At 38.4% G+C, this 12,325-nt stretch overlaps 1 protein-coding gene across 1 annotated transcript in view; it reads left to right on the forward strand.

Moving 5' to 3' along the window:
* Positions 1-3,804: 3,804 nt before the first annotated feature.
* OR2C3 (olfactory receptor family 2 subfamily C member 3) overlaps positions 3,805-12,325 on the forward strand; it is a 10,561-nt gene continuing 2,040 nt past the window's right edge. Inside the window, exon 1 of the mRNA XM_025860091.2 lies at positions 3,805-4,715. Within this exon, the coding sequence (XP_025715876.2) occupies positions 3,805-4,715 (911 nt within the window). The remainder of the gene's footprint in view (positions 4,716-12,325) is intronic.

A 12,325-nucleotide genomic window follows, 5' to 3' on the forward strand; every position in this document is an offset into this window, starting at 1 on the left:
ATTGTGTATATATACCACATCTTCTTTATCCATTCATCTGTCGATGGATATCTTGACTCTTCCCACAGTTTGGCTATTGTGGACATTGCTGCTCTAAACATTGGGGTGCACATACCCCTTCAGATCCCTACATTTGTATCTTTGGGGTAAATACCCAGTAGTGCAATTGCTGGATCATATGGTATAAGCTCATTTTTAAAGAAAAAATGTTAATTCATTGCTGTGGTGGGCACCAATAATTATATGATTGAATTTTAAAGAAAATCTATATATGTGATATACTCAACTAATGAATCATTGAATATTATATCAAAAACTAATGATGTACTATACTTTGGCTAATTGAATTTAAATAACAAAAATAAAAAATAAAATTCTTAATTGTCTTCTCTCTTGAAAAAGAAAAGAAAATCTATAGCAACATGTACCAAAATTACTGGAATGAGCAAATATTTCAGACTCTCTTCTCCACTGCATGACAAATCTTTGAGTAGAGACTTGATTCTTACGTTCGGTAAACAGTGTTTGGCAGTATAAAAACTTAAAATGGTGTTTTATTCAAAAAAGTAATCATTAATTTGATTACAATGAAATTGTAATTATTCAATAGGGAAAAAAATCTCCAAAGCTTCTTTCCCTCCAATTTCACTCCCCTGACATATACATCACCCTCTGTCTCCCTCCTGAATGCTCCAGAGGATAAAATGAGTGTCTTGTGATTACACGGGTTTTATGACACACTAGGTCCTTTGAGAGTGGGCATAAATTTCTTGTTCTGGAAACACTATGAGCCATCCTCATTCCTTTTGCTAACAGTTTTCATAGGAAAAAATAAGGGTTTCTTTCTAACTTAAACCTATTCTGATTTTAAAACTTAAGAATGTGTTCTTTAGACATGCATTTGAACAGAATCTAACATGTCTGCCACCAATGACTTGGAGATTTCCAATATTTTTAATGTTTCTCAAATCCCATGGCTTCCTTCCTACTTTTTAATGCCACATCCATTGAATTCATGGGTTTTACCAATCTTTGAAGTAAAATACTCATTATTCGACATTTCCACTCTCCATACCAGGAGATGCTGCTGCTAGTTCACCATCAGTAAGTGACATCCTTGGGTTTGTTTATTTCTGTTTGTTCATTTGTCTGTTTTTTAGGATATTTAAGATGAACTAGGATCACAGAGTTTCTGGTAATTCCAGTTAAGGTTGATGAACACGGATCCATTTCAATAATCTGACTTGCTGTTCTTGAGGTCTTTGGTATTTTGGCAGGTTACCTACAGTCAGGAGTAGAGTTTGTGACTACATGATTAACTTAAAATTTGAATTCAAAACGTTTTCACAACTGTCACTATGCTATCTTTCTTTGTCATAATGTCACAGGACTTGTGGTGAGATCACATTTGCAAGAATAATTATTTATTGGGCAGTTTTGGTGAATCTCTGCAAATGATCAAACCTCCTCCTTTACTGGAAATGTTACTTTTGTACTAAGAATCTGAATGTTGGGTGTAGCTCCAGTACAGCACTGAGCAGCTCTGGGACTTTGGGTAAACCACTGAACATTTCCAGAAATAGATCAGATCACCACAAAGTTTCTACTTCCTCAAAAATTGCATTGAACTGTTACCTCATGATTGACCTTATGGCTGCCATCTCTTGGTGACATTCATACATTTTCTTCATACGTGAGTCCACAAAGTTTACATATCTCCATGGAGGGGACACTTATAACCACAGGGAACAATATGTTTTTGAGTTTTGTCCTTTACTTTTTTGTGTGTCCTCATCAGCTCATTTGAGATGACTAGATGGGGTAATCAGCTCATTGTGTCATGGCTCAGTTGCTTGTACCTGTCCTCATTCACTTCTCCTCTCTCACATCCACATTATGAAGCCACCCATGTCCTTGCAGCTCTTGATGCTTCCCTGGGTTGCAGGGGGTCAGAATCCATCTCCCAGATGCTTTTTCAGAACATCAGTGCTGCTCTGCTCTGCTACATGCAAAGCAGACGATTGTCTCAGCATTGTGGCTCAGTGAGGTCCACACTGGTTCAGCTCCTGTGCATAAATTTCAGCAAATGCATGAAGCTTTCTGAGCCCCATTTTTACATATGCATGATGGAAACCCTACATGTATTTTGAAAATCTGTGAATAAACCTGTGTGTTCAAGTTTATTTTTCTTGGTCAACTTTCCATTTTAGAGATGAATAAATTTCACTCCCTGGGATTTAGAAAGGGATGATCTTTGAGTTTATAGCTGCTCTGTTCTTCACACCTGGCTGGATTCTAATTATGATGAATTTACCCCTCCTTTTAAAAGACGAGGAAGAAAAAACTAATGTCTTTGTAAGAAGGACCCCAGAACTTTTCAAGGACATCTGAAGCACACTGAGATTGTCCATGTTTGTCAATGGGGATTTCTGGCTTCTCACATTGTCCCATAGTTTGTTTTCTTCCACCTGCATAAGAGGAAGGAATAATCTGGGTCACCAGTGCATGACTTTGACAGTTTCAAGGGCTCTTTCCTGTCAACACTGCCATGACATTATGCTGAGCATTCTTTAACTATGCCTTTATATTTATCTGCTCCATGTACCCATTCTTTTTTTTTCCTGTTTTTATTTTTTTATTATGTTCGGTTAGCCATGAACCCATTCTAATGAACTGTTTCACAGTTTGCTCATTCAGTGACTATTGATTAAGGGATTTTTGTGTACCAGACACTGGGCTAGGCACTGGGACCCAGAAGCAAACAAAGTAAACAGAAAGCCAGGAGTCCATGGAATTTAAACTCTAGCAGAGGGAGACAGGTGTAACAGCAACTTAGAATAGCATATTTGTTCCATTGTGAAAAATAAAGCAGGAAAGGAAGATAAGGAAGCTGGGAGGGGTTTCAATATTAAATAGCATCTTTGCTTTAGTGTATGGAAGTGTTGAATCACTACATTGTACACCTGAAACTAATATTACACTGTAGGCTAACTAACTGGAATTTAAGTAAACACTTTAAAAAATACCACTTTTGCTTCAGTGAAAGATGAATTCTGAAAAATAACCTGAAGGAGGTAAATCGAGTTTGTGGATGAATGTCTTGGGGGAAATTCATTGCAAGCCTTGGTACAAGACAACAGTGGTGTTAAAAGCAATATGATCATATTGTATCCTAAAGTAATCCTCCAGCTGCTGCGTTGGGAACACTCTGAAGGGAACTAATGGGGAAAGCAGGAAGACAAGTTAAGATATTGGGTCAATAATCCAGGTACAAATGATTATGGCATAGCCCAGGGTGGTAGCAGGGAGGCTGCAAGAAGTGATGAGAATCTGAATTTAATGTTAAAGCAAAAATTTTCTGACTGTGGACTTTAAGAGAAAGAGAAATGTCATGGTGGACTCCACGTGGTCATTAGCTGAAAGAGGGAGTAGCACAGGCATGATTTTAGTGCCTCTGCAGTGTTTCATCATATGAAATGCCATCTTTTACTCAAGAAAAACCTCATCACTAAACATTCAGGCTGACTCCAGATGTTGCTACTATAAGTGATATTTTAATAAAATGTGCCAAGAACTTTGCATGAATGTCCCTTTTCGCCTCAGCTATGCATATTTTCACGTCTCTCCAAACTGGCCTTAAGGAAGATGATGCAACATCATCCATGGAGCAGTTGAGTAGATGCTTTCAAGAAAATGGGTTTAAATTATGTTTAAAGTCTGCTAACTGATATAATCACTCGAGGTCTTATATTCTGTACCCTCCACTCACCACAGGTGGTCTTTTTGTCCCACTCCTGGCTGCACATGACGATGGGACTGGTCAATGTAAGTTCTCCAGAAGTCTTTGTACTCTTGGGCTTCTCTGCACGACCCTCACTAGAACCTTTCCTCTTCATCATTGTCTCAGGGTTTTATGTGGTGTCTATCTTGGGCAATGGCATCATCATTCTGGTTTCCTGCATGGATGTGCACCTCCACACTCCTATGTACTTCTTTCTTGCCAACCTCTCCTTCCTGGACATTAGCTTTACCACAAGCATTGTCCCACAACTCCTGGTCAACCTCTGGGGGCCACAGAAAACCATAAGCTATGGAGGGTGTGTGGTCCAGTTCTATATCTCCCACTGGCTGGGGGCGACTGAATGCATCCTCCTGGCAGTCATGTCCTATGACCGCTATGTTGCCATCTGTAGGCCACTGCATTACACTGTCATCATGCATCCACAACTTTGCCTTGGCTTGGCCCTTGCCTCGTGGCTTGGGGGTCTGACCACCAGCATGGTGGGCTCCACACTCACTATGCTCCTGCCACTCTGTGGGAACAATTGCATTGACCACTTCTTCTGTGAGATGCCCCTCATTATGCAACTGGCTTGCGTGGACACCAGCCTCAACGAGGTAGAGATGTATGTGGCCAGCTTTATCTTTGTTGTCTTGCCCCTGGGTCTCATCCTGGTCTCATACAGCTACATCACCGGGGCTGTGATGAAGATCGGGTCAGCAGAAGGACGGAGAAAGACCTTCAACACCTGCTCTTCCCACGTGGCCGTTGTGGCTCTGTTCTATGGGAGCATCATCTTTATGTATCTCCAGCCGGCCAAGAGTAACTCTCACGAACAGGGCAAGTTCATAGCCCTCTTCTACACTGTTGTCACCCCGATGCTGAACCCCCTGATTTACACGCTCAGGAACAAAGATGTGAAGAAGGCTCTCCGGTGCATTGTGTTAGAGAACTGCTGTGGCTTTGCAGGGTCATGGGAACATATTTAGAGACTTTAGTAACTTGTGAGAGGAAAGAAAAGATTGAAAGATATGAAAATTGATTAGGGAGACAGGACACTTACCAATATTGCTTGAGTTCAAGGTAGGTGACAATCTGATATGAATGTGCTCATACATCATTTTCAGGACAAGGTAAAGAGAAAGTAGTTTCTGTTTTATTTTTTGCTAATAATGCTATTAGTTGTTTATATCATTATATATGTGTAATATGTATGCTGTCTTATTGTTAATTGCTTGTACAGTTATATATGTTAATTGTTATTTTGTTAATTGTTTAGAGTAATTGCCTTTGGAGATGATGATCTCTGTGAAGTCTTTTACATTTTTTCCCTAATATGTGTAACAACTCCACAAGGCAAATATTATTAATCTCATAAATGTTAACTAATTACAAAACTATTAAGATTTTATGTTGAGATTTAACTCTAGATCTATCTATCCATACACATATTCACCATTTTGCCTGCAACCCATTGTGACATAATAAGAAATATATAAATTTGCTCTTTGATGGCACAGAGTTTCTAGGACCCTTGGAATTTCCTGAGTGACTTGGGTGAGAGGTACATCTTTTGTTATTCATAATGTGGCCGTTTCTATCATACCTGATTTATGTCAATGAGCCCTCAAACTTTGGAGGTCTGTGCTAACTCTGGATGTTAATGTCAGAATTTCATTTAATATAGGTGTCCAGAGAGTAGGAGAGTTGGTTATTGGTGGGGAAAATCTCATACATTTAGTGTCAGAAGTGTTCGGAATAAAACAGTTCATACTCCTTTGGGAGGAGGAGTTGGAAAATGCAAGCGTCTCAAGGATAGAACTGCGGGGGCCCCTGGGTGGCCCAGTCATTAAGTGTCTGCCTTCAGCTCAGGTCATGATCCCAGGGTCCTGGGATTGAGCCCTTCATAGGCTCCCTGCTCCATGGGAAGCCTGCTTCTCCCTCTCCCACTCCCCCTGCTTGTGTTCCCTCTCTTGTTGTGTCTCTCTCCGTCAAATAAATAAATTTTTAAAAATCTTAAAAAAAGAGAGTAGAACTGCAATCAGATTGCCAGTAAATCAGTGATTTCATCAATAATATGCTGCATTGATTTATCCATAACTACTGAACTACTGATTTTCCTATTCAACTCTAGGCCTTCCTTTTTAGGATATGTAAAGATATTTTCATTCACTCACTGGCACATTTGTTTTTCTCATACGTCCAAGAATGCATGCATTTTTTTTAAGATTTATTTATTTATTTATTTATTTATTTATTTATTTATTTGAGATAAAGCAAGTGAGCATATTTGTTGGGGGGGCAGAGGGAGAGGGAGAGAAAGAGTCTCAAGCAGACTCCCTACTGAGCATGGAGCCTGATGTGAGGCTTGATCTCAGGACCCTGGGACATCATGGCTGCTTAGTATTGCCAGGCATATTTCTAAAAAAATTATCTGGCTTCACTCACTTAACTTACACAGTGAAGTTATTAATTCAGCACCATCATTGTCCCCACTTTATAAATGAGGGAACTGAGGTCCAAATTAATAGAACTTGAATGCAAGAAGCTCGTATTTTAATCCAGATGTCAGTTTCAGAGTGCCCTGCTGCTTCTTGAGTACTTTCAACATTAAATGACATAAAAATGTTTATACTGACACAGTCTCACAATGTTTTTTGAAAATAATGTATAACAACCTAATCAGTAGGTATTCCTTAGTTTCCAACTATTTCTATTTGTAGACATTCGGCTACTTTTATTTTATGTTTTGCTATGGTATGGAATGTATGTAGGTTTCTTTTTTGTATTGAATAATTTTCTTGAAATACTCCACAGAATATATATCATTGGGGAAAATATTACAAGAATTGTATTTCTTTTACAAACATTGCCCACATACTGGCAGTTGGGAAGGGAAACAGTTTGTTGATACAATTCAATTTACTTCATAAATCTGCCTTAAAAAAAAATGAAATCCACCTGCATACCAAATATTACATCATACTTTTTTGTTTTTGTTGATTCTCTATTTCCTATTGTAACACTCTATACTTCTCTATAAAGCACTTCAGTACCAGACTCAGGAGTGGTATTCAGGACCACTTCTCCTTCTGAAGTGAAGAAGAAGGTGTGCACTCCTCTTCCTTGAGTTAATAAGGTAATGGAAACCAACACAGTCTTCCAGCTAACTTGGAAACTACCACCACATCACAGTTATGAGGAAGAATGGAAATGAGTCTGGATTTGAGCCAGAGGACGTAGGTTTATAATTAAACTTGTCAACCAATATTAACCTGGGCTAGTTCCAGTGGGGACCATTACTACTTGCAGACAGAGGCAAGAGGACAGGAGCAGTTACAGGAACCAGAAGACAGAAGTGCTGTGTGGGGACAGACGTTCAACAGAAGCTGTTATTCTTAGGGGAGAGAAATATCCAGATGTGGCACTCTCAGGAAGAAAGAGCAGTAGTCAATATGTTGACCTAACTACTCCATCCTTACTACCTCCTGGCATGGTCCCCCATTGGCTGAATGCAACCACAAGCTAAAAGCTAGGGTCCAGCTGGTGTTGTCCCTGCAGATGGAGCACAGAGCAAGTTGGAGAAAGTAGAGACTGAATCTACTGGGGCAGAGTCCATATTCATTTCTCTCATTCTCTATCCTGGTCTTTAATTTAGGTGAAAGTTCACATCTCCAACTTCGGGGACATAGAAACTTCTATTGGCTACCATATCACAAGAAATGATATCAGTTAAGGAATAAGCTCTTTGAGACCTAAAATGTTAGCCACCACCATTGTTTTTCACATAACTTAGTAATATAGAAGGGGGGCGATAATTTAACATAAAGCATAGCTGCTAACAATCCCCATAACTCTTGATAAGTATGAGATAAGAGCTTTTAATCACAGCTATTTTCTTTCACCACCCAATCCATGTTCCCCTAACCTCCTTCCAGCATTTTAACTAGAAAGGGATTCTTTACCTGGTGAGGTGAACCATACCTTCATCCTTTTTAACTCCTGTGAGATTTGAATATTTGATATCCTAGCTTTATTGGGATGTTGCATTTTTCCTTGTCCAAGACTATTGGACAAGTACTAGAAGTTTCTCCCCCAATTATTTCCCCTTGCAACATTCTATAACAGCAATGCAAGTTTTATATAGATATAGGTGACATAGATAGATACCTACAGTCGGAGAGAGAGGAAGACAGGGAGAGGGAGGGGAGAAAGGGGAGAATTCCTAATCTTAAGGAATTGGCTCATGTGATTTGAGGGTTGGCAAATCCAAATTCTGCAGGACAGGCCAGCAAGCTGGAAATTCGGACAGGAATTAATGTGGCATCTTGAGCCCAAAAGCAGTCTGAAGTCAGAATTTCTTCACCTTCATGAGAGCTCCGTCTTTTCTCCTAAGGCCTTCATTGCATGGATGAGATCCATCTATACTTTAGAAGATAATGTACTTTAAGCCTATTGATTTAATGTTAATCACATCTTTAAAAAATATCTCTATAGAAACATCTAGGCTGGTGTTTGAACAAAAACTGGGTATGATAGTCTAGCCACGGGGACACATCAAATTAACCATCACACTCACCAAGCCAAAACTTTCAGTGGCAAGAGATGTACAAGTTCACCAAGTAAGCAAGTCAATGGAGAATACAGGTGAAGAAGACCAACAATCCAATGGGGTGAGCCTAGAGGAAGTAACAAGTGATCTGGGAGCTGCCATGTGAGCTCTCCCTGATGAAATGAGGGAGACACACAATATGGGTGTAGAGGAAATCACAAGAGAAAGGAATGCAAAGGATTTAGAGGAAGAAAAGATTGAGATGTGGAAAGGTCTGGTGTGGCTGGAAGGTAGTGAGTAAAAGAGTGGTGGGAAGCGAGTTCTGGGAGATCCCAGAGGTCTAGGTGATAAAAGGTCTTAGAGACCCCACATGAATATTGTTTTGTGTTGTCAGACTATTTGGGAAAGGACACGATTTTATAGCTTGATGCCTGAAGTTATCCTTAGAGATTATGTTTATCTTGTTGCTTTACAGTTTTCTATTTTATGCTTAGACTTTTAATCCATTCCATCTACAATGACTGTGTGTGAGAGAAAGAGAGAAGGAAGCAATAATATTTAATATTTCCCAATGTTTACTTAAGAGTTCCCAACTAATTTTATTAGCTATATTTTCACCATTGTCCTGAAATTATACCTTTGCCATATACTAAATTTCCAATGTGTATACATTTATTTGGAAGAATATCAATTCTGATCATGTAATATCTATTAGTTTCTATATGAGTAACATGTTTTTAAGAACTGTGGATTTATAGGATATTTTATCATTTAGTAGATCAAGACATGGATCATTGTTCTTTCTTTTTTTTTTCAATTTAGACTTTTCATGGTTGTTACAATGTTGTTTTATCAGATTAAATGTCATACCCGGGTCCCTTCCTACTAACCTCAAAAATATCTCATTGGGACTTTGATTGGTATTGTACTACATTTGTAAATTAATTTCAGGAGAATTCACATTTTTATAGGACCAAGACCACTGTGCGCATAATGAAAAAAGGCCAGGCAGCACAGGGCTTGGGAGTATGGCATTAGGTCAGGTCATACTTGCTGTGGAACCTGGCTCCTTAGTGACTATGGGTTCTCAGTTAATAGATCCACCTTGTTGAACCCTGTTCTCTTCATCTATAAAGTGGGGCAACAATGGTGAAAATATAAAGTGGGGCAATAACACCAGCCTCGTGGGATTGTTGTAAAGAATTAAGTAATGAGAAGTAGGTAAACAACTCAATATAGTGCATGACAAAGTTAAAAAAAAAAGTGATTATGATTTTCTGTAAATTAATGTAGTCTTTTATTTCTTCAGAAAATATTTCTTCATCTAGGTTTTCATTAGTATTTAAAGTATAAGTTGCACTGTCATACCAACAATAAGTGGCTCAAAGTTGATAAAGTTTATACAGGTGCAAGGGGCATCTCTGATGTACAAGGTTGACAGCCACCAAGTGCATAGTAAGAACCACTGACAGGCAGTAAATGTAGATTTATTCACCTCCTGCCACACATTTTATATATATGATGTCATACTTTATATACTTTTATTTTGTGAATCCTTTGGCTGATTTTTGTATATATAATTGATTTTTACTGCTTTTATGCTTTAACCTCTGTACTGGTTTTATAAGTGATTAATCTACTACATTTATTATGTTTGCATTTACTGTGGAATTTTTTCTAATCCTAATTTTCTTACTCTTGATCATGGCTTTTTCTTTCCACTCCAAGAATTTCTTTTAATATTCCTTGTAAGACTGGTTTATTGGTGATGAATGCCTTTAACTTTTGTTTGCCTGGGAAACATTGATCTCTCCTTCTATTCTGAATGGTAGCCTTGCTCTATAGAGTATTTCTGGTTGCAGGGTTTTTTGTTTTTTGTTTTTTTCTCCTTTCAACAATTTGATTATATCATGTCACTCCCTTTTGTCCTGTAGTTTCTGCTGAAAATTAGCTGATAATTTATGGGGTTTCTCTTGTACGTAACTGTTTTCTTTTTCTGCTGCTTTTAAAATTCTTTCCTTATCACTACTTTTTTTGCCATTTTAATTAGGATATGTCTTGGTGTGGACCTCTTTGGGTTGATTGTGTTGGGGGCTCTCTGTCCTCCTGGATCTGGGTCTCTATTTCCTTCCCCAGATTAGGAAAGTTTTTAGCTATTATTTCTTCAAATAAATTTTCTGCCCCCTTTTCTCTCCTTCTGGAATTCCTGTAATGCAAATGTTATTATGTTCAATGATATCACTGAGTTCCCTTAACCTATTCTCATTTTTTATTATTCTTCCACCATATACAAAAATAAACTCAAAATGGATTAAAGACCTAACTGTGAGATGTGAAACCATAATCCATTTGCAGCAACATGGATGGAGTTAGAGGGTATTATGCTAAGCAAACGAAATCAGTCAGAGAAAGACAAATACCGTATGATTTCACTCATATGTGGAATTTAAGAAACAAAACCAATGAGCAAAGATAAAAGAGACAAACAAAAACAGACTCTTACATACAGAGAACAAAGTGGTGGGTGCCAGAGGGCAGGTGGGTGGGGGGATGGGTGAAATAGGTAAAGGGGATTAAAATCACACTTATGATGAGCACTGGGTAATGTATGTAATTGTTGAATCACTATACTGTACATCTGAAACTAATACACCACTGTATGCTAATTATACCTGAATATACATATTAAATAAATAAATTGAAAGAAAGAAAAGGAAGCAAGATAAAGTGGTGCAGTTGTGTAGACTAAAGATATTATAGGCCTTAACCAAAATCCCATTGGGAACCATGTGAACAAACTGGAATCACATTTCGTGTCAAACCTCGAGAACACATTGACACGTTTGTGATGGAAAAAGGCTGGCATAGAGACTTCCTTTGTTTAGAAGGGAAAGGGGTACATTTAAAGAATAACTAAAAATGATCCCACAAAGCAACTATTCTAAATCTGTATTTTGTCATAATGAAGAAAAATTTGTGTCTACATACATTTACTAAAAAGCTTTCAAGTACTTTTTGGTAAAACGCAGACGTTTTTAATATTTAACTCTTCTGCACATTAACTATGGGAAGCTTTGTATGTTAGAGTATTTATTAGACAAAACTGTTTATGTTCACTGATAGTTATAAATGATGTTTTTCATAAATGGTTGAAAATGCTTACAACCTTATCCTGATTGACCTTTATCAATCTTGTTATAATTAATCCTGCAGGTATATAAAAATTGGGTGGGTTACCTGGGTGGCTCACTCAGTTAAGTGTCTGCATATGGCTACAGGTCATGATCCTGGAGTCCTGGGTTGGAGTCCCACACTAGGCTCCCTGCTTAGCAGGGAGTCTGCTTCTCCCTCTACCCCTCCCCCTCTTGTGCTCTCCCTCACGCTCTCTCTCTCTCTCACATAAATAAATAAAATCTTTAAAAAAAAAAGGTCTTAAAACAAAACACGGGATGGAATCTCTAAATAGTTAGAATGGTGCTAAATGATTGTTTCCTGGACAAAAATATAAAGGAAAACAAGCAAATTAGTAATCCTAAGTGACTTATTTCCACATAACCTAGAACCTTGTTTTAATACTGTTGTTTAAAGTGCTCAACATCGCTCAGCATCAGGGAAATCCAAATCAAAACCTCAATGAGATACCACCTCACACCCGTCAGAATGGCTAAAATTAACAAGTCAGGGAACGACAGATGTTGGCGGGGATGTGGAGAAAGGGGAACCCTCCTACACTGTTGGTGGGAATGCAAGCTGGTGCAACCCCTCTGGAAAACAGTATGGAGGTTCCTCAAACAGTTGAAATTAGAGCTACCGTTCGATCCAGCAATTGCACTACTGGGTATTTACCACAAAGATACAAATGTAGGGACCTGAAGGGGTACGTGTACCCCAATGTTTATAGCAGCAATGTCCACAATAGCCAAACTGTGGAAAGAACCAAGATGCCCATCGACAGATGAATGGATAAAGAAGATGTGGTATATATACACAAT

Source organism: Callorhinus ursinus, unplaced genomic scaffold (genome assembly GCF_003265705.2).
Source record: "Callorhinus ursinus isolate GAN/ISIS: 27379988/994484 unplaced genomic scaffold, GSC_fseal_2.0 scaffold123, whole genome shotgun sequence".
NCBI classification, from domain to species: Eukaryota; Metazoa; Chordata; class Mammalia; order Carnivora; family Otariidae; genus Callorhinus; species Callorhinus ursinus.